Source organism: Trichechus manatus, unplaced genomic scaffold (genome assembly GCF_000243295.1).
Source record: "Trichechus manatus latirostris isolate Lorelei unplaced genomic scaffold, TriManLat1.0 scaffold00164, whole genome shotgun sequence".
NCBI lineage: Eukaryota > Metazoa > Chordata > Mammalia > Sirenia > Trichechidae > Trichechus > Trichechus manatus.
Window position 1 is genome coordinate 2945406 of NW_004444100.1, and position 22884 is coordinate 2968289.

General features: G+C 39.9%; 1 protein-coding gene across 1 annotated transcript in view; it reads left to right on the forward strand.

Moving 5' to 3' along the window:
- Positions 1-22884, forward strand: part of MYRFL (myelin regulatory factor like) — a 161409-nt gene that overhangs the window by 117242 nt on the left and 21283 nt on the right. Inside the window, exons 14-15 of the mRNA XM_012558404.2 lie at positions 17386-17549; positions 18150-18213. Coding sequence (XP_012413858.1) covers positions 17386-17549; positions 18150-18213 — 228 coding nt within the window. The remainder of the gene's footprint in view (positions 1-17385; positions 17550-18149; positions 18214-22884) is intronic.

The window sequence follows — 22884 nt, forward strand, 5'->3', positions numbered from 1 at the left end:
ATTGGAACTTAAAAGTTGATGTTTACACTCCTTATTTTACTGCTCATTAACTTTACTGTACTTTTCCCCCTCTTCATCCCCATCCTCACTTCCATTCAACTTCCACAACAATGACAGCCACTGTAGGTGTTTCATATACATCCTTGGATATTCAGGTTTTATGGAATATTGTTAGTGTGGTCTTTTGTATGTTTTAAATATATATGAATTGTCTCCTGCGACAGCTTATATTCTAACTTTTTCTTTCACTCTACATTCTTTGTAATATACAACCACGTAGCTTATATGTACATATAGCTCACAGCTTCTAACCAATGCACAGAATTCCTTGGCATTACTCCGTGACTTTTTAAGTATTCATTCCTCAAGTGATGGACTCCCCAACTCTATGGACCACAAACTATGTGGTGTTGAAGTTTGCACACAGGCGCCTTTATAAATCCATGGGAGATTGTTTCCAGGATGTATCTCAGGAGTAGGGTATAGGATATACACATGCTTAATTTTATGCAATAATACCAGATTTCTGGTCAGTTCTAATTCATAGCAGCAGTACATGTAGCTTACTCTTTCCTCACATCCTCACCTACAGCTGGGATTGTCAGACTTTCTAGTTTTTGTAATTCTGAATGGGGTAAAGTGGCATCTTATTGTTTTAATTTGCTTTTCTCTGACTAGTAATATAGTTGAACATCTCTTTCTTATGCTAACTATTTGGATTTCCCCTTCTGTGAATTGTTTGGTCCAATTTTCCACTGGGTTACCTGTCTTTTTCAGGATAATAATATAACTTTTCACTTGACTCTATTCTTTTATTCTTTCCCAGTGCTCTCAACAATAAAATGAATATACCAAATCTGTAGCAACGACTTAAAATAGTGACAATTATTTTCCGTCTAATACCTTGTTTGTTTTATTCCTAGTGCTAATTGCAACTTAAAACTATATTATTAGTTTGTAGATCACTTGATATTGGTCAATCTTCCCACTAGAAAATATGCCCTATAAGGGCAGAGACTCTCTGTCTGTCTAATGTAATTGCTGTACCCCTGCACTTAAGAGAGTGTCTGGCACATCATAAGTGCTTGATAAGGAGCTGTTGATTCTACTAATTGATTGAATATTGAGCATCTATATATGTCAACCTCCAGGTTGGCCCTGGGGAGTCACAAGACATAGTCATTGTCCTAAAAAAGCTCACCGGTCACACAGGAAAGACAAAAAAATCAAAGAATTACAGCAAACTGTGACATATGCTAGTTCAGCTGGAAACTTGTCTCAGTTAAAGGACTCAAGCCTCTTCCACAGAAAATTGCACTTAAGCAAAAATTAAGCAAGAATTCTAAGGCAAATAAACAAAGAGCAATAAGACGACACATAATTTTAAACAGATTTATGAGGCTTCACGCTCTTCTCATTTAAGGCAGAAGGTTAAAACACAGCATCTAGGGAAATGAGTCCAAAAGCTGTCCTCTTTGCAAGAGAAATGTGCAAGTGAGGGAAGTCTCTTCTCCAGGGACCTGTTGAAAATTCAGCTGAAGTTGGAGCTTCCACACTATCTCAGCAGCATGCTTTTCTGGTTTTGGGATTCTTTTCTTTTTCTTTTTTAAATCCATGTCAGGGCCTGGTAAGCGATCCACAAAATAAACTTTTGGACAAAGACCTAAGATGTCCAAAGCCCAAAGAATTGCCAGACACACCCATTGTCTAAAGACAGTTTTTCTCCCTTTGGCAATCATTTTACAATACTCAATTACAGGCTACTTTATTCTCATGATTTTATTATAAAACTTCAGTCCGTGCAAAATCAGCTATGACACTTGCCACAAGGAGAGATTTTCAAGTTGAGAGCCTATTTCAACTTCTCAAGGCTGTTTTTGCAATCGAGCTTAGTTACTTTTACTCAGTGTTGTAAGATTGACAAGCTTTGGTTCCCAAAGAGAAGAGAAATCAACTCTACTGCCTGGCTGCTCCATTATGTCACAGCCTTATTTATTGTCAGACCTGCGAGGAACTGAGGAGCTTGCAAACTGTGTCCAGCAGAACCCGAGAGTTCCCTAGGGGTTGCAGGAATACTGAGCAAGCTTTCATCTGTTTCCTGAGCCAGTTCCCTCCCAACACAGAAAGGATCTAAACTGTTGCAGAAACCAGTGTCCTGGCTACTGAAGATGCTTCTTCCAGCCTTGGGACCTTCTCAGTTTTTCCCATCATGGACAAAGGAATACTTAATCGCTTTGTGAAGCTATCATCTTCCCAATCTGCAGGTCGCATGTATATTTTTCCTGTTTTTCCAACCTTCCAACTGTATATTTTGAAATGTGTTCCATGTACTTCAACATTTTTCCTCACCTCCACTGACTTATCACAACTGTAATTAGGATATTATTTGTCCAGTGATTATTTATACCTGTAAACTTTGTGAGGGCAAAGATTCTGTTTGCCTTGCTTATTATTGTACTTCTAGCATTTAACATAGTTCCTGACATAAGTTGCTTAATAAATACTTTTCAAGTGTATGACAATATTGACAAAGGGTGCATGGACCCAGTGTTGGCATTTGGTGGAGTCCCTTGCATTACCTTGTAAGGCCAATTTAAGAGAAAGTCTTAGCAATGTATACAGACCTTAAGAAAAAAGCTAGAATCCCACAGAAGAGCTTTTCCACCAAGAAGCACCACACCTGCCACTTTAGGAAGCTATCTGGGGAAGCTGTGCATGTAGATAGAGAAGCCATGAAGATTTTTTGAACCACATAAATGATATCTTGACCAAAAGGGCTGTAGCTTGTTTATGCACTACATCAGTTCTTTGAAAATAAGAACTGTTTCATTCCCTAGATAATATGGGATGAGGAAATCAGATTAGAGAGGTTAACTAATTTGACTAAAATGGCCTAGTGATAATGACAGAGTTGAAACTCAATACTGTCTAACTTCAAAGCCTATTTTCTTAAATACTAGGCTCCCCTGTCCAAGAAGCCTGAAAGTTTTCTGACCAGGTGGTAACGTCCAGTTCTCAGCTCTTAATGATGGCTTCCTCCCTAGGTTACAAGCTACTTTAAAGCATATATCTCATAGAACTCAGATTTATAACCCTCTGAATTGATGGCAACTGGTCTACCTCCACTGTTACTTGAAAATACTTTCTATGGACATGTGGTTAAGCGATTTCAATTACATGAAACACACTGGAACAGATGTCTCCACATTGTTTTAAGAAACTTAATCTGTTAAGTGGAACAGTGGTAGAGTTCTTACCTTCCATGCGGAGAGCCAGGTTTGATTCCTGGCCAATACATCTAATGTGCAGCCACTACCCGCCTGTCAGTGGAGTCTAGGGTGTTGCTATGATGCTGAACAGGTTTCAGCAGAGCTTACAGACTGAGATGAACAGAAGAAAGGCTTGGTGATCTATTTCTGAAAATCAGCCAACGAAAGCCCTATGAATCACAACAGTCGGATCTGCAACCAATTATGGGAATGGTGCAGGACCGGGTAGTGTTTTATTCTCTGTGCATGTGGTCACCATGGGTTGAGGGCCAACTCCATGGCAGTTAACAACAATCTGTTAGGCCCACACTGGCATTTATTTACTAAGAGCATCAGCTAGTATGCTTTTGGCTATAAGTAACAAAATACTCAACTAAAAGTTGCTTACACAATGAGAAAAATTTATTGACTCACTTAAAAACTGCAGGTAGCTCAGGATCAGTTAATTCAGCCCCTCCAGGTTGGGAGGGCTCCATGTAGCAACTTGTGTTTCTCTTGGCTTTGCTTTCATAGTAACAAAATAATTGCCACAGCTCCAAACAGGATGTCCTCACCTCACATTTAAACATTCAAAGACTGGAAGGGGCAAGTTCATATCTTGTGTCCTCTTTTATTTTCATTTTTTAAGAAAAAATTATTGTGATGAAGTATATGTAACAAAACATTTCACACATTTTTACATGTACAATTCAGTGACATTAATTTCATTCACCATGTGAAACTGTCCACCACTATGTTTCTAAACTTTTTCATCGCCCTTCCCAAAAACCCTGTGCCCCTTAAGTAAAACCCTCCATTTCTCTCTCCTACTCGCCCTTTGTAATCACTAATGAACTTTGGTCTCTACGTATTTGCCTATTCTAGGTATTTCATGTAGGTAGACTCATACAATATTTGCCTTTTGTGTCTGACTTATTCACTTAGCATAATGTTTTCAAGGTTTATTCATGTCATAGCATGTATCAGAACTTCATTTTTCTTTATGGCTGAGTAATATTCCATTGTATATATATGAAACATTTTATTTATCCATTCATCTGTTGATGGATACTTGGGTTGTTTCCTTTTGGCTATTGTGGATAATACTGCAATGAACATTGATGTACGAGTATTTGTTTGAGTCCCTGTTTTCAATTCTTTTAAAAGCAAGGGAATGTTCCCAGCAGCCTCCCAGAAAACCTCCGCATTCATTCCTGTGGCAGTGACTGTACCTAAACTTTTCAACTACTAACAAGATAAAAGGAAATAAAAAGGTTTGTGCTTGACTACTAACCAAAAGGTTAGAGGTTCAAACCCACTCAGCGGCACCATAGAAGAAAGGCCTGATGATTTGCTTCTGTAAAGATTAAACCCAAAAAAACTAAACCTGTTGCTATCAAGTCGATTCCGACACACAGTGACCCTATGTTTTTGTTAGGTGCCGTCAAGTCAGTTCTGACTCATAGCGACCCTATGTACAACGGAACAAAACATTGCCTGGTCCTGTGCCATCCCCGCAATCATTGTTATGCTTGAGTCCATTGTTGTAGTCACTGTGTCAGTCCATTTCGTTGAGGGTCTTCCTCTCTTTCACTGACCCTCTATTTTACCCAGAATGATGTCCTCCAGGTACTGGTCCCTCCTGATAACATATCCAAAGTATGTAAGATGAAGTCTCTCCATCCCTGCTTCTAAGGAGCATTTTGGCTGTACTTCCAAGGCAGATTTGTTTGTTCTTCTAGTAGTCCATGGTATATTCAATATTCTTCACCAACACCATAATTTGAAGACATCAACTTTTCTTCAGTCTTCCTTATTCATTGTCCAGCTTTCACATGCATATGAGGCGAATGAAAATACCATGGCTTGGGTCAGGTGCAACTTAGTCCATCTTTGCTTTTTAAAACTTTAGAAAGATCTTTTGCAGCAGATCTGCCAATGCAATATGTCTTTTGATTTCTTGACTGCTGCTTCTGTGGGTGATGATCTTGTGGATCCAAGTAAAATGAAATCCTTGACGACTTCCATATTTTCTTCATTTATCATGACGTTGCTTATTGGTCCAGTTGTGAGGATTTTTATTTTCTTTATGTTGAAGTGTAATCCATACGGAAGGCTGTAGTTTTTGAACTTCATCAGTAAGTGCTTCAAATCCTCTTCACTTTCAGCAAGCAAGGTTGCGTCATCTGCATATTGCAGGTTATCAATGAATCTTCTTCCAATCCTGATGCCTTGTTCTTCTCCATATAGTCCAGCTTGGTGGATTATTTGCTCAGCATACAGATTGAATAAGTATGGTGAAAGGATACAACCCTAACACACACCTTTCCTGATTTTAAACCACACAATATCCCCTTGTTCTGTTGGAATGACTGCCTCTTGGTCTATGTGCAGGTTCCACATGAGCACAATTAAGTGTTCTGGAATTCCTGTTCTTTGCAGTGTTATCCATAATTTGTTATGATCCACACAGTCGAATGCATTTGCATAGTCAATAAAACACAGGTAAACATCCTTCTGGTATTCTGTGCTTTCAGCCAAGATTCATTGGACATCATTAAGATATCCCTTGTTCCACGCCCCATTCTGAATCTGACTTCAAACTCTGGCAGTTCCCTGTTGATGTACTGCTGCAACCAGGTTTGAGTGATCTCTTTACTTGTGTGTGATGTTAATGATATTGTCAGTAATTTCCAGTCAGTTGGCCAGGTAGCTGTCTTCCAATCTTTTCAGCATAGATGAATGAGCACCTCAGGTGCTGCATCTGTTTGTTGAAACGTCTCAGTTGGTATCCTGTCAATTCCTGGAGGCTTGTTTTTTTGCCAATGCCTAAGTGCAGCAGCTTGGACTTCTTCCTTCAGTACCATCGGTTCTCGATCATATGCTACCTCCAGAAATGGTTGAACGTCAACCAATTCTTTTTGGTACAGTGACTCTGTGTATTCCTTCCATCTTCTTTTGATGTTTCCTGTGTCAGTCAATAGTTTGCCCATAGAATCCTTCAGTATTGCAACTCAAGGCTTGAATTTTTTCTTCAGTTCTTTCAGCTTGAGAATTGCTGAGTGTGTTCTTTCCCTTTTGGTTTTCTAACTGCAGGTCTTTGCACATTTCATTATAGTACTTTACTTTGTCTTCTCCAGTTGCCCTTTGAAATCTTCTGTTCAGCATGTAAAAATGGCCTAGGGGTGATGTCTGACCTTCTCTAACTTCATAAGGTGGAAGGAGAATCAAGATCAACAGCCCAATTCCCGTGAGGTGGAGGTCAGACATGCCTCCTCTCTCTTCCATCTTTGCCAGTTCTGACACCAACCATCCCTCCTACGGCACTCTTTACTTCTCTCTGCGTTCAATAGTTCATTACAATGGCTACACAGAACACACAGAAAATATTCATAATTATGAGGTTTATTAGGGAAATAACATTACAATTCAGGTTCAGGAATACTCAGGATACAATTCTTCCTTTGGGACAGCCTCTTCTTAGCTGTGCTGCAGGCACACTTCTCTCTGGTGCGTCAGCCTCTGCTCTGCTTAGGGGCAAGTGTTACAAAGCTTGTTTAGCTCTGCTGTAAGTGCCTAGAGGCACCCCACCCTGCCAGTAAGCGTTGGCCCAAAGGTGCTCAGCTCTAGATCTGTGGGTCAGCAAACCTAGCTCCACCAAGTGCCTGGAAGCACCCTACTCCTCCAGCAAGCCTCCTGCCTAAAGGTACTCAGATTTCTTGCCTCATGGGCCTGGAAGCTCACTGCACCATCTCCTGCAGGTCTCTCCTGCTGCCATTTCTCTGTCACAGCATCTTGCCTTCGTCAGTGTTACAGCTCTCTCTCTGTCTCCTTGGTCCAGGAGCTTCTCAGTGCAGGGATCCCAGGTCCTGTGCTCTCAGCTTCTGGCTGTTCTTCCTTGGTGGTGGGAGACTCTTCTTCCCGCCTCTGGGATGGCTCGTTTCAAGCCCAGTGGGATGGCAAAACTGACCAATCCCCTTGGTGGCCCACAATTACCCTATGTGCACAGTCCCACCCAATCACTTGGGTGGGAGTTATAAGATCATGGCAAAAAAGACCACACAAAAGTGATACACCACACAAAAGCTCTTTATGTGATCATTTCTTCCATTTACTCTAGCTACTCTACATTCAAGAGCAAGTTTCAGAGTCTCTTGTGACATCCATTTTAGTCTTTTCTTTCTTTCTTGTCTTTTAAATGACCTCTTGCTTTCTTCATGTATGTCCTTGATGCCGTTCCACAGCATGTCTGGTCTTTGGTCATTAGTATTCAGTGAGTCAAATCTATTCTTAAGATGGTCTCTAAATTCAGGTAGGATATACTCAAGGTCATATTTTGACTGCTGTGGAGTTGCTCTAATTTTCTTCAGCTTCAACCTGAACTTGTATATGAGCAATTGATGGTCTGTTCTGCAGTTGGCCCCTGGCCTTGTTCTAACTTATGATATTGAGCGTCTCCATCATCTTTTTCCACAGATGTAGTCAATTTGAGTCCCGTGTATTCCATCTGATGAGGTCCACATGTATAGTTGCCGTTTATGTTGTTGAAAAAGGGTATTTGCAGTGAAGAAGTTGTTGGTCATGCAGAAATTCTATCATGTGATCTCCCAGGTTGTTTCTATTACCAAGGCCATATTTTACAACTACTGATCCTTCTTTGTTTCCAACTTTCGCATTCTAATCACCAGTAATTGTCAATGCATCCTGATTGCCTGTTTGATCAATTTCAGACTGCAGAAGTTGGCAAAAATCTTCAATTTCTTCTTCTTTGACCTTAGTGATTGGTGTGTAAATTTGAATAATAGTCATATAAACTGGTCTTTCTTGTAGACGTATGGATATTATTTCTCATAGTGTTGTACTTTAGGACAGATTTTGAAATGTCCTTTTTGACAATGATTGCAATGCCATTTGTCTTCAATTTTTCATTCCCAACATAGTAGACCATATGACTGTCTGATTCAAAATGGCCAATACCAGTCCATTTCACCTCACTAATACCTAGGATATTGATATTTATGCATTCCATTTCATTTTTTGATGATTTCCAATTTTCCTAGATTCATACTGTGTACTTTCCACGTTCTGATTATTAATAGATGTTTACAGCTGTTTCTTCTCATTTTCAGTCATGCCACATCAGCAAATGAAGGTTCTGAAAGCTTGACTCTATTCACGTCATTAAGGTTGACTCTACTTTGAGGAGGCAGCTCTTCCCCGGTCATAGTTTGAGTGCCTTCCAATCTGAGGGGCTCATCTTACAGCACTATATCATACAATGTTCCGCTGCTATTCAGATGTTTTCGCTGGTTAATTTTTTCAGAAGCAGACTTACCAGGTCCTTCTTCTTAGTCTGTCTTAGTCTAGAAGCTCCAGTGAAACCTGTCCACCATGGGTGACCCTGCTGGTATTTGAAATACTGGTGGCCTAGCTTCAGCATCACAGCAACACACAAGCCACCACAGTACGACAAACTGACAGACAAGTGGTTTTCCAAGGCTGTACTCTTTATAGAAGCAGATTGCCACATCTTTCTCCCGTGGAGCAGTTGGTGGGTTTGAACTGCCGACCTTTCAGTTAACAGGTGAGCACATAACCACTGTTCCACCAGGACTCCTTCTGTAAAGATTACAGGCAAAAACACCCTATGGAGTAGTTCTACTGTGTAACACATGGGGTCGCCATGAGTTGGAATTGACTGTACAGCAACAAGTTTATTTTTTTAGTTTACTGCTGTCTTAGGCCAATTAACCCCCTCCCTGGAGGTAGGGAGGAACTCATGAAGCATAGGGTTGTTCAATTTGAACAAAAGTTTCAGTCATCAGGGAAGAAAAGGTGACTGGCTGTTGGATAGGCCACCAACAGTTTTAAGTTTCACCATATGACCAATTTAACTGATGGCACATTACATCAGCCAGGGATTTTCAGATGCTTATCTGGCTGGAATTACTCATCCAGTTGCCAAAAACCTATATTAAAAATCTGTGGTTTAGAAACATGGTAATTTTCGGTGTACATAATAAGGCATCTACTGTCAGCACATGATTATCATTTTAAATAATGCTGAATGTCCCCAGCCACCTAGTAAGACATTAAACCACCTTTTGCAGAGTCAGACTAATTTTCCAGTCCTGCAACTAAGACATTAAATTCACATACTCCATGTGGCATTACAAATGGTCTAACAACTGAGTTGGAATTCTCATTTGAGGCTATTTTGCCAAAAATCTTGATCTAATTACACGACAGAGAAAATTTTAACAGTTTCCAATGTATCTAACGAGATACGAATTCTGTGCAGAAGAATCTATTTTTGTTACAAAAATTAATTTTCTATAATCTGTATAAAATCTAAGTGCAATACTTAGTTCCTTGCTTGCTACAAACCACTTGTTCCTAACCTGTTTTTGATCACTAGAGTCTTTTCTCCCTCTCTTCCTCCCTCTCTCTCTCTTCCTTTCTTTCATTCTTTTGAGAATTTGATGAAAACTATGAACTTTCTCCTTGGAAAAATGCATATAAACACATCCAGATATAATGATGCATCTTGAGAGTTTGGTTCATAAGCCTATGCCATCTGTTCACAAACCTCAAGTTAGGATCTTCTGCTACATGACCCCACAATAACTAGCTAGATCAAGGGTTCCAAATCAATGTATCTGTGAGGTCTAGTGAGCTACTTCAAATGAGTCCCCTGAGCTTGGTACGAGGTAACCAGAGAACTGAGGACTGTGGAGGCTTGAAGAGTACATGTCCCTAAAAGTGGGCAGCCGCCAGCTAGCCCAGCTCTGCAGGGGTTGTTGTGAGGCAGGAATGCTGCTGTGCAGGAACAGAGACCCAGTGTGGTCAGATTTTCCAGTTTTTCAAGAGGAGGTAGAAATCCCAAATTTTATGTGATATCTCCTAATTTTTAAGTACTTGCAACTACTTCAGAAAGGTCTGCTGGCAAATATGGCCAGTGGGCTTCCAGTTTGTGACCATAAATCCTTTAAGACAGAGACCAAATTTCATTGCCTTTCTGTCCCCATTGATGGTCCAACCCTTGTGTTGTAGTTAATATTTATGAGATCAGTGATTTAACATACATCTGCCTCCTTTATGCTGTCCCGTATTCTTTAGTCTTATTCTTTCTCCCCATATCCCAGGGTTTCTCAACCTCAGCACTGTTGACATTTTGGACATTTTGTTGTGGGGGCTGTCCTGTGCTTTGTAGGATGTTTAGCAGTATCTCTGACATCTACACACTAGATGTCAGTTGCATCTCCAATAATTGTGTCAACCAAAAATGTCTCCAGGTATTGCCAAATGTCCCCCGAGGGATAAAACTATCTAGTAGAGAACTACAGCCATAGCCCCTTGCCATCGACTCTGATAGGTGGACATTGCCCATCAAGCAGCCAGCACAGCTCATAGAACATCACCACCACTCCATCCCTCAGTTCAATTGCCCCAAAGGTCTTCTTACATCATAACAGTCCTTCTGGGTTTGTTGTGCCCTCGCATATCTGAGAGGCATGATAAAGAGTCTCCCACTGTTGGTTTTCACTCTGTAAGCTTCTTTTTTTTTTCCTTCTTCAGGAAATAATTAAATCTAAAGAAACTTTCACCTTCTCCCTACATGTGAATGGTGAGAACTTAATTGATTCCTGGTGAACAGGAAATAATAAAACTGATGATTTATGATCCCAAATGATGTGCTTACCCACATGTACCTTTATCATTCCCTTCAGGATTATATTAAATCGAAACACCAGCCTGCTGAAGGTGATAAGCACTAGTGTTTCTTTGTTAATTTACCTGCATTTCCAGGGGACATTTCCTAACATGGGAAGGGAACTTGGACCTTAGTCGTTTGGGTTCTCCGAGAGAAAGCTCAGGTAGGAAAATAAAACGAAGGTTTGGCCACTCTCTTCATTTCACTAGAGAGTAATGTTTGTTGTTGTGTGTAACTGAGCCAATTCTAACTCAGAGTGACCTTATATGACAGAGTAGAATTGTCCCATAAGGTTTCCTAGCCTGTAATCTTTACAGGAGCAAATTGCCAGGTCTTTTCTCCCTCTGAGCCACTGGGTGAATACAAACTATGCTGTAACCTCTCAATGCCTCATGACATGAACCACCACTGTAAAAATATTCATTCACTCATTCATCAACATGTTCTGAGTTACTATTCTCTGCTGGACAACAAACTGTGGACAAGATGTGAATGCTGTCTTTGGTGTCAAGGTGTTTATAATATAAGCAACTATGACATGAAATGTAAGAAAGGTGTGGGTAGAGGGGAGGGAGAATAAGTAGTTCAAGTAGAACAGTTCCAGAGACCAGAGAAAGCATGATAATATGTTCAGCAAACTAAATGGTTCATTATGGTTAGAGAATAGAGTGTGAAAGGGGCTGTAATGAAACAGGAGGCTTAAATAAGGGACCTGCTTTAGGCCAGAATAATGGCTCTGATTTCACAAATCTCCCCTGTTGTTTTCATGTGCATATATACTTGCCAAACCGCCCTGAGGGTCCATTCAGAAAATATGCTTATGCTGTCTGTACGTATCCTCAATCCATAACAAGTCTTTCAAATAGTGAGTAAAGATTCTTGGGTGATTTGAAGTAGTTGTCACTTTTCCCCCACAGTCTTATCAGCAATTTTTAGTGACAAGCTGATTTAAACACAATTTGTAAAGCTACATTTCAGCAAAGGGAGTGAGCCCCATTTAAAACCATTAATAATAGCTGGACAGAGTTGAGTATTTAAATTAGGTTCAGTTATAAAATAGTTCTTGACCAAGGGTCGGCATCAGATGGGGAAACTTCAAAATGACCTGGCCTTATGCCCTTCTCAGCCCTTACAAGTCCCATTCTATACGTGGGGCCGAGACGTGTACTTGGAACAAGTTCCGCAGGTGACTGTGGCGCACATTCTTGGTTATTACTTGCATAGAAAAGGACATTTTCAGAAAGTTCTAGACTACATTTTTTAACATATTTTTACTGCTTTCACAGTGATGCTGGTGAACAGAAGTGAGAACTGTAAGTATTTTAGTAAGTCAATCCCCATAACATCCTGGAAATTTATTTTTTGGTAATTTTCTACTGGATCCATAAAGTCAGGGACATAATTATCATCAGGAAGGCAGTAAATTTCCCCTCCACCTTTATTTCCTCTTAAATAGGAAAACACATAAATTATCTTCTTGCCTATTGGATTTACATGGAAGATGTATGGTCCAGCAAATTTGAGTTGGAGAAATTAGAGTTGGCTTTTTATCATTATTGACATAACTGGACAATTGCGGTTATTGCCCAGATCTAATGAGGCAGCATTAAAAGTCCTGTTGGGAAGACATCGTAGAAAGAGCTTAATGTGGTTTAGAGGGGGATTTTATCATCCTTCTCTATGATTCGCTTTGGTTTGGGCTAAATTTTAAAATTAATGTATCAAGCATATATATATATATATTATTATGTATGTAAGCTTGATACATTATATATATATAGAAAAAAGCCAGTTACCAAGAAAAAGAAGAGTATCGGTTATGGTAGTAGCAGTGAGGACAGAGAGAAGTGGGTAGATTCAGGAGGTTTAGGATGGAGAGCTGATAGCACTGGTTGGTAGATTGCCTGTGGGGGAGGCGGGCAGGGGAAGGACTCTGGTTTGGATTATTCTGTGGACATCAACCAGCCGTTTAATCCGCAGTTAATGGTACAATTGTAATTATAGCAGAAGGCTCCTTAAAGTGTAAAAACTGTAAATAATCGTGGAACGTTCGCTGTGATTTAAAATCGTAGAATGTGGTTCTTATCTTCATGATTTTTGCCTTATTTTTTATTAAAGTGAATTTGTTAAAGGACAACTTGTACCAGAACTATAAAATTTAGAAGGGCTTCTGTAGGAGATGTTTTTGTTTTGATTTATGATTTACTTTTTTTTAAACATTTTTAATGAAAAGTTTCAAACATCTATAAAATTAGAGAGAATAGTATTGTGAAACTCTATGTATGCCTCATTCAGATTCCGCATTTATCAATACATGCCATTCTTATTTCATTTACATCTCCCCCTCATTTTCCTCCCAGCCAACTGGATTATTTTGAAACAAACTTCAAAATTATCTCATCATAGATACTTCAATATTTTTTCCAAAAGAAAAGGACCACCTATTACAGTAATTAGCCTTTTGATGTTCAAATTGTTCGACCTTGGGCAAGTGGGACTTTCTTCAGTTAGCTCCTGAGTCATTTTGACACAACTGAATTAGTCTTTTGATAGCTTTCTTGATTTCTGGTATTATTAGATGTTCCAAGTTCATCTTGTACATTTCCCGCCCCAAACCTAGAATTGCTAGTTCTCCCAGGATTCCTGGTTCCTTTCAATGGGGAATAGTATTTAAAGACCACAATGAGAGCTACTCACTGGTAGTAGGTTGGATTTTTTTTCTAGTCTTTTTTAGTGGACATAGCTTCTTTTTTTTTTTTTTTTTTAATTTTGCTAGACATAGCTAGTGAAATTAAAAATAAAAGAATAAAATTCATCACTAATTCATATTAATATTTCTAATTCAAACTTAAGTTTTCTGGGCTTTTACTTAATTTTTTTTTTTTGCTTTCTATTTCTTTCCTTAAATGCTGAAATTCTTGGCTCATAACAGTATAGAACATAATTTTGTATTATTACTAACAATATTATGAAAAAGTTTCAATTTCTTTGCAGGTTTTTTTTGGTTGTTTGTTCATTTGTTTGTTTTGGTCTTTATGCTACATCCCCCTAGGGATGGATAGTCAAATTACTGTGTTTTGAATTTTTAAAGTCATTTAAAATAAATCCTGTCTGTGAGGTTAAACCAGAAACTCAATAACCAATTAGATTCATTTGTTTAAATTTGCTTCTTATCTTCAGCTGTTTTTAAAATTTTGGTTTAGTTATGTTTTATCATTATTTAAAATATCTACATTGTTGCAAAGGCAAATCTATAAAACAAAGTACATGCAGATAGTCCAGCTTCTATCTCTTTTGCACACCTTGCTTCTTCCTTCCTACTATGTGTAATCATTTAAAATTAATTTTTGGTTTATCTTTCTTTTTTTTTCCCCAATATAAGAAAATAGTGTTTCTTAGGTAAACGATAGCATACTATAAACACTTTTCTGCCCCTGCTTTTTCTATTTATACTTTATCCTAGACTTCCTGATTCCTATTTACAGCTGCATAGTATGCCACTGGGTGAGCATACAATCTGTTGATGGACATTTGGATTGATTTCAATCTTTTGTAATTACAAATAGTGTTTTATGGATATGCTAGAGTATTGTTTTTGTTGTTGTTGTGTTTACTTTCACCAGGGGATCTGGCAAGTAAAAGATAAAAACACGCAATTTTGCTAGAAACAGCCAAATTCCACTCCGTAGTGGTTTTATCAATTTGCATTCTCTGGGTGGATTTTTGAAGGATATCTGACAAGACTTCAAGAAAAATCTAGAGTTTGCCGATGACTTTCGAGAAGATGATACAGTCCTTACCCTCCCACCTGCCCCCGTCTCTTCCTGCCCTCTCTTCCTTATTATAATATTTGTAGAGTAAGCATAGGCCTCAGAGATCAAGCTTTTAGTCACTTTGTTTTCTCAAAGGAAAGCTGTGGGGATCAATTCAATTCACCATCAATTCTGTTCCCCTCTCTTCCATTTCTGTTCTGACATCAGCTGCAGATTCAGCACTTCTTCCTCTGGCCCTAACCACCCAGACCGAGGTCAGACCTCGCAAGTTCAGAAACACAGTCCTCCAGACTGCCAAGTCTACCGAAGATCTCAGACGCCAACCACAAGCTTGGGAGTCCCCACGACACCCTCACTTCTGACCTGCTGGCTACAAATTCGGGGTTTTCCCACTGCTCCTTCAGGTTGCCAGCAATAAGCTTAGGGGTCCCCAGGGATATCTCACTTCTGACCTGCTGGCTCCTGTTATTCCTTCAGGTTTGATAATTCACCGGAACAGCTCACAGAACTCATGGAAAGCACTGTACTTACTATTACAGTTTATTACAGCATAAAGGATACAAATGAAGAGATGCATAAGGCGAGGTCTGGGAGGGCTCTGGATGTGGAGCTTCCATGTCCCAAAAAAGCATGTGCTACCCTCCCATGTGTACCAATGTCTATCACCAGCCAAGGAGCCTGTGGAGCTTCTGTGTCCAGAGCCTTATGGGGGCTTCATTATGCAGGCTGATTGATTGAATCATCATCCTCCTCTCCCTGAGGTTGGCTGATTTCATGTAGTGGGTCTTTCTGGCCTGGCCAGCCCCAACTTCATTAGCATAAACCCTCAGGTGTGGTCTGGAGGCTTCATCAAAGATACTTCAATCACTGGGGAAATTCAAGGTTTTAGAGTGTATCTCTCATGAATTGGGCACAAAGATCAAATTCTTTGGGTAAAGTAAAATTCCTTATTGCACAAAAGCTTTCTTAAACTGCTAACTCATAACACCTTTCAATTCAATTCTGTACATTCTTTCTGAGCATTTACTATGGCAAAGCAATGTACTATTCGTTGGGAGATACACAGATAAATCAACATAATCACTGTCCTCCTCAAATTCACAGTCTAAGCAGGAAGACAGGCGCCTAACACAACAGCGGCCTCTGGGAAGGCTTCCTAGGTAAAATAGGGTTTGAATTGGCCTTGATGAAAGGCATTTTTATAAGTGGTAACTATTTGAATAAAGACTCAGACATAGCAGAGTGTGGAGTGCTCAGGGGGCGTCATTAGGTCTGTGTGGCTGTCGTAACAAGTCCTCCAATGTTTCACAAGACACATCTGTCTTTAAACCACATAAATTAAGCCTTAAATCTGTAATTTTCACCTTTTGATTTCTTTCTGAGTGGTTTTATGATGTTTGAAACCATTAAAGCTTTGGTTTGCTTGATGAGAATCTCAGGACACACAGTCCTGAGTTTGACCCCCAATCACAAAACAGACAGTGTTTCTCTCTTGGCCTCGAGCTCACCCCCGTACAATAGTGGACCCGTATGAGGCTCAGAAAAAGCCCTCGTGGTGCAGTGGTTAAGTACTCAGCTGCTAACCAACAGGTTGGTGGTTCAAACTTACCTAGTGGCTCTGGGGGAGAAAGAACAGATGATCTGGTCCCATAAAGACTATAGACTAGAAAATCCTATCAGGCAGTTCTACTCTGTCACATGGGGTTGCTATGAATCAAAAATTGACCTGATGGCATCGAACAATAGCAACATGACGCCCAGGGAGTGTCAGGGATTTTGAAGAGGTAGAAAGCAGAGGGGGAAAAGGAAGAGAGGTCATGGGGGCTCAGGGTGGGAGTTGATGAGAGCTTTCTGGGGTTTCTGAGAAGGCTGAGAGATAGATGCACATGTTCATATTATCATTAAAGTATGAGTGGGGACAGGATGGCCAGGCCTTTCTGGCCCCTTTCTTGCCGTTGCTGACATGGACTTATTAAGTGTTGTTTTATTTTTTATCTTGTTTGTGAGGTAGGCTAAAATATAAATTGTACACAATAGCACATGGAATGTTAAAGCAGAAATGAACCCCTCAGGAATTATCCTCTCATTTATACATGAAGAAATGGAAGCCCAAAGAGGTTGTTATGTTTTACTTGGGGTCTCAACATCTAGTAGGTGTCAGAACCCAGAGAAAAGCCCAGATCTTCATTCTTCTCTCCTTCACCTGAGCAGTTTGATGGGAACTTTACCAGAGAGAGCTAGAGTCATTTCTTGTGGGGATTTAGAGATGAACACAAAAATCAACATTCAGAAGTCTGTTCTGACTTTTTTGTGTGTGAGTTTTAAATATAGCATAATGGCCACTGAAAATAAATCTTCAGATTCCAAGCTTGACAATGCCCTTCAACTCCATTTTCTGTGTTGGGTTACAAGGACGTATTTCCATTTTATTGCAAATTGAACATAAGCAGTTTTACAACACAGCCCGCAGTTTAGCAAGCCCACTTTCAGTTTCAAAGCTCCCCAAATTTATCTTGAATGAACTTGAGGTTGTGTGTGTGTATATAAGCATTTTTAATGGTGTGTTCCAAATGATTTGAATGGGCTACGGACAGTTCCCTGGTGGTCTCAAACTGTAAATTTATACAGTCTGTATTATTTTCCCTTTCAGGACCAGATCTTTATGGAAAATGTAGGTGCAGTGAAGCAGCTCTGCAAACTAACCAACAACCTCGAAGAAAGAATAGAAGAGTTAGAAACATGGAACAGAAAGCTGGCCAGGCTAAAGCGGCTCAGTAGTTCGAAGTCCTCAGTCAGTGAAGCAAGCTCAATCAGGTATACTCAGGATTGCCATAACAATTCAGGAAAAGGACAGAGTGGGATGTTTCCAGAGGTAGATTAACTTAAATGGTCTTTTTGATCAAGCTGCACCCGTTACTTTCTCAAAATGAAGTTATTCTCCTTTTAGAATGTTCTAGAACACAGTTGCCTTACGTGATAATTTTTCTATTTTTTTTTTTTTTTTTACTAGCTATTTAAAACAAAACACAAGGCATCTGCTTAATAGCAATTGTTATAGGAAGTGCTAAATTTTAGCGAAAGGGTAGCTTCTCCTTTAACAAGGAGAGGTAGCCGTTTCTAAATTTAGAAAACCATGTTTAGTTCTCAGGGAAAAACATTTTTTTAAAAAATTATTATTACTTAAGTAAGTTTTGAGAAAAAGAGAAATGTGATATTTAATGCATTCAATTATGCTTACTAGAGTTCTTTTCCACAAAAGGAACTATCAATTGCCTTGATTTTTCCTTTTTTAAATGACACAAATGTAATCCAAAAGAAAGCCATACTTCTGCCTTAGTGACAGCCTGGGCCTTTGTCATATAATGCCTGTGGAGGATTTGAATGGTAATGAATTTTCTCTCTGTTTTTAAAAAGCAAATTTAGCAGAGCTGCTAGTGTGTCTTCTCCAAGAAGGGCCGTTCCCAAAAAACCCAACAAGGTAAATGGACTTAAATTTATAATAAACACATGATATTTTCTAAACATGCACACACACACACATACACACACACAGATCTTTAGAGAAATTGATCAAGAATTATTTTTCTATTTATTTGTTGGTAGATTCACTAGGTTATAGCCTATATATTTCAGGTGTTTAAATACTAAATCTTTAACAGATACTAGCTGGTTTTTAGGAGTTCCTTGGTGTTGCAAGAGGTGGGAGGTTTGAACCCATCCAGAGGCAACTAGGAAGAAAGGCCTGGTGATCTACTTCTGAACAATCAGTCATTGAAAACCCTATGAAACATAGTTCTCTGACACACATGGGATCTCTATGAGTTAGTTGAAACAAGTATGGAACACATCCATTTCAGAAATATTATCCTGTCAGTTTTTATTTATATTGTCCTCATTAAGTAAAACTCATTAGCCATCTCCATGCCTATGGCACCAGATGCAAGATCTGTGTTCGTGCCTTGACTCTACTGAATCCCTTCCCTTTGGCTTCAGAAGACCCCAGGGGGTCTTCAGCTAATCCTCAAATCCCTCTTTCCCTTTGATATTTAGTACTGTATATGCAGATTGAGAATAGGTATCCACTTGCTTGCAAAGGTTAAAATGTGTTGGTTTTATTAATGAATAAAGATAACTTTGTTGTTGTTGTTGGGTGCCGTCAAGTCAGTTCTGACTCCTAGCAGCCCTATGTACAACAGAAGGAAATACTGCTTGGTCCTGTGCCATCCTAACAATTGTTGTTATGCTTGATCCCATTGTTGCAGCCACTCTGTCAATCCATCTTGTTGAGGGTCTTCTTCTTTTTCACCGACAATGTACTTTACCAAGCATGATGTACTTCTCCAGGGACTGGTCTCTTCTGATAACACATCCAAAGTATGTGATAACTTCAGCTGTTGCATAATGAAAGAATAGCTGTGGGTTGGCAAAATTATCAATCAGGATAACATTTACAGCACAAATGTGAAGGTTAATCATTAATTAACTTAAAGGAGACCTGTCTCCATTGCAGAGAAGTGTCAGTCAGTGAAAACAGGGATTGAGATGAAGCTGCAATACTTTCTTCCTAGCTGCAATACATAATCCACTGCTTTCAAGTTGATTGCAACTCATAGTGACCCTAAAGGACAGAGTAGAACTGCTCCGTAGGGTTTCCAAGGGAAGCAGACTGCCACATCTTTCTCCCATGGAGAGGCTGGTGGGTTCGAACTGCCAACCTTTTGGTAAGCAGCCTAGCGGTTTAATCACTGCATCACCAGGGCTCCTTTGCTGTGATATGCCACTCTCTCCCTCTGACCCACTAGTGTTCCATCAAAGAGGCCCTTCCCAGGTGAAGATAATCATGATCTTAATTGATACCCTGTTAAGGGCTGACCGAAGTTTAGGTCACTACCCAAGTTTGTTCTGATTCCGAAAGAGTTCAGAATTCTTCTATACTGAAAACTAGTAAAGTACTGCTGACAAGCTTCTCAGTATACCAATAAACATAAATACACTTGGACAAGATACTTAATTGCACTGAAAAATGAAGATATTGATGTTATCCACCTTACAAGGATTGTTGACAGGATTAAATGAGCTAATGCTCTTAGCACTGTGCTTGGCAGATAGGGTGCTCAACAAACACAAAAGACTGAAAATGTTGTGCGGTGAAGGTGCACTTTGTATTAACAAGGTCCCAGTGGGATCGAGGGACAGTGGGATCGAGGGAATAGTATCTGCATCAATGGCAGCCCTGATTTGTACTATAAGGCCACCTGTAACCTCTGGAGCTGCACCCAAAGCTTCTCTTTTGCAGTTATTGAGCATCTTAACTAGAATGTATAGCCCATGAGAGGAGATACTGGGTCTGCCTTCCTCATTTTGTATTTCTAGGGACTAACACAGAGTAGTTACTCAAGAAATATTTGTAAAATACATGCATGAGTGGAGAGCACAGACTGAAAATATTCCTAAAGACTCACAAATTAAATTAAAAACACTAAGTGGTTCAGTGCCTTGTGTATGTGGCGGATGGGATGGGAGATTGGAGTGTGCACACAGAGTTGGGAATTTATATGGGTATTAAAGAACACTCATTCAACTCAGAGAGACCTCTTGTAGTCATTGTACTAGAACTGTAGGAGGCAGACAAAGATGAGTCAGATGTGGTACCGTCTCCTAAGGAATTATAAGGTAGCCAGGGCAGAGCAGAAGGAAATAACAGTTGTATGAAGCTAGATGTGGTTGCAGCTACTGAGGCTCAGAGTGCTACAGGAGTATTAGGGGAGCCGTTGGCTAGACAGTCATGGGAGCTTTGGAGGAAGTTTCAGATGAATGACATAAGCACAGGTTTAGAAGCCTGACCTGGCTTCATTGAAGGATTGGGTGGGAGCTGTGTGGGGACAGATAGTGGAAGATAGGCTGAAAATATAGGTTAGGCCCAGATTCTCCTCGACCACCAAGCTATGGAGTTTATTTAGTAAGCCATGAAAACTTCTTTGATTAATCATAATATATAAATTGTACAGTGTTTCCTTTTTTAACAAACAGAAAAAAAGGGGGCAGCATAGCATTGTAGTTAAGAACACTGACTCCTGAGCAAATTATTTTGGTCCAAGTCCTGCTCTCTGACTTGTTAGCTATGTGATCTTTGGTGAGGAACTTAACTTCTCTGTGCCTCATTTTCCCCACCTCTAAAGTACTTGCCTCATAGGGTTGTTAAGGATTACTGTGAGGATTAAATACATTAGTGTATGTAAAGCACTCAGAAGAGTGCATGGTATATAAGTGCTGTATATTGTTTTTAGGTCCCATTGAGTTGGTTCTGACTCATAGCAACCCTATGTACGACAGAACAAAATACTGCCCAGTCCTGTGCCATCCTCACAATTATACCAAACCAAAAACCCAAACCCATTGCCATTGAGTCGATTCTGACTCATAGCAATGCCATAGGACAGAGTAGAATTGCACCGTAAGGTTTCCAAGGCTATGAATATTTACAGAAACAGACTGCCACATCTTTCTCCTGCTGGTGGGTTCAAACCGCCAACCTTTTGGTTAGCAACTGAGCGCTTAACCACTGTGCCACCAGGGCTCCTCAAGTGCTGTATAAGTTACTATTATTTTCGAACCCACTATTTCAGTGGTTCTCATACTGTGGTGTGGTGTATATCAGAATCTTTCAGGGAGCTTGGGAATGTTTTGCTTCCTATTTGCTTGTCGTTGACTTTCCCTTGCATGCCATGACCAACTCCCTAGGTGTCCTCTGTTCCTAGGCACCTCTAAGATTGGTTGGGTTGGGAGTGCTATCAAGTAAGAGGGCAGGCTGTGGGCAGTTAGTGACCCTTACCAGATGGTAAGAAGAATGGCTTGGCCCTGCCTCAACTTCCACACAGCTCCCAACACTGGCCCAGATGACACTTGTTGTAAAGGAACATTGAGGTCTCCTGATCTAGCTCCCATCCAGTCCATAGCATTCCTGTTTCTTCCCTCTCTCTCTCCACCCTCCAAGTGGTAGGTGGGTGATACCTGCTATGTGTAGGTGTTGGGGTGAGATGGGAAGGCCCTCACTGTTCAAGTAAGAATTTTGAATATGTGGAGAAGGAGAGGAAGGGGGAAGGAATGTATACTGATACATACTTTTCATTATTCCACCACTTACAGGTTCCCAGCTCCCACCCCACCCCAAATAAACCTATTGAATCAGAATTTCCCAAGCATTTAGGTTTTCAATATAACAGAATTGCCGCATAGTAATTTTCATGTGCACCTGAATTTGAGAACCTTTAAACTGTTAGTTGTATACACCCAATAACTCTGACAGGTAGGCAGGTATTATTTTATTATTTCTATTTTATTGATGATGAAAGCGAGGATCAATAACGTTTACTGTTCAGACGACTTGTTCAGGACTCAACTCTGAGTCTGACTCTGGGTCTTGGGTAGGCCATTTCCCTATTCTAGGTCAAAGGATTTTGAGCAAAAGTGTGGAGATTTAAAATAATCAGATAGCTGTGGGGGGTAAGTTGGAGCGAGAAGTGCTTCTCCTGAGACTATATTATTTAATTCCAATCAATTCAACAAATTTTATTGAGTTCTTTTTCTGTGAAGCACACTGTCAGGACTTCTTCAGAACAGTTCCAGTGAGATGTAGGAATGGTACAAATGGTTCACTTCATGGTACTGAGTGGCTTGCAGCTGCACTTCTGGATGATCCATTACGATAGCGCTAAGGGTCTGTGTACTTGTTAAAAAGGATGTGGTTAATTTTCCTCACAACATTTCATTGAAGAATCTTTTCTTTAGTCAGATATCCAGCCCAAGATATTCAACCAAAGATCAATTGAAATCTATTTAAGTACCATCCTCCTCCAATACCCTTCTGACCAAAAGCATAGTTATACCCTGTACCCCCAAGAGGAAGCAAGCATAAGACTTCCTAATACATTACAAGGGAACCTTGTAGTTAAGGAGCCCCCAGTGTGTGTGAAACATGTGAGTTGCTTTCATTTGTCACCTTATTTAAGTGGTCAGGAAACCTCTGCCCATCTCTTCGGCTGGATTCCCCACCAATTCCACACGGATCTATCGTGTAGCTCTTGGCCCATACCCTATATGCAAGTTTCCATACCAATTTGTGTCAGTCTTAAGGGTTTGTCTGATGCAC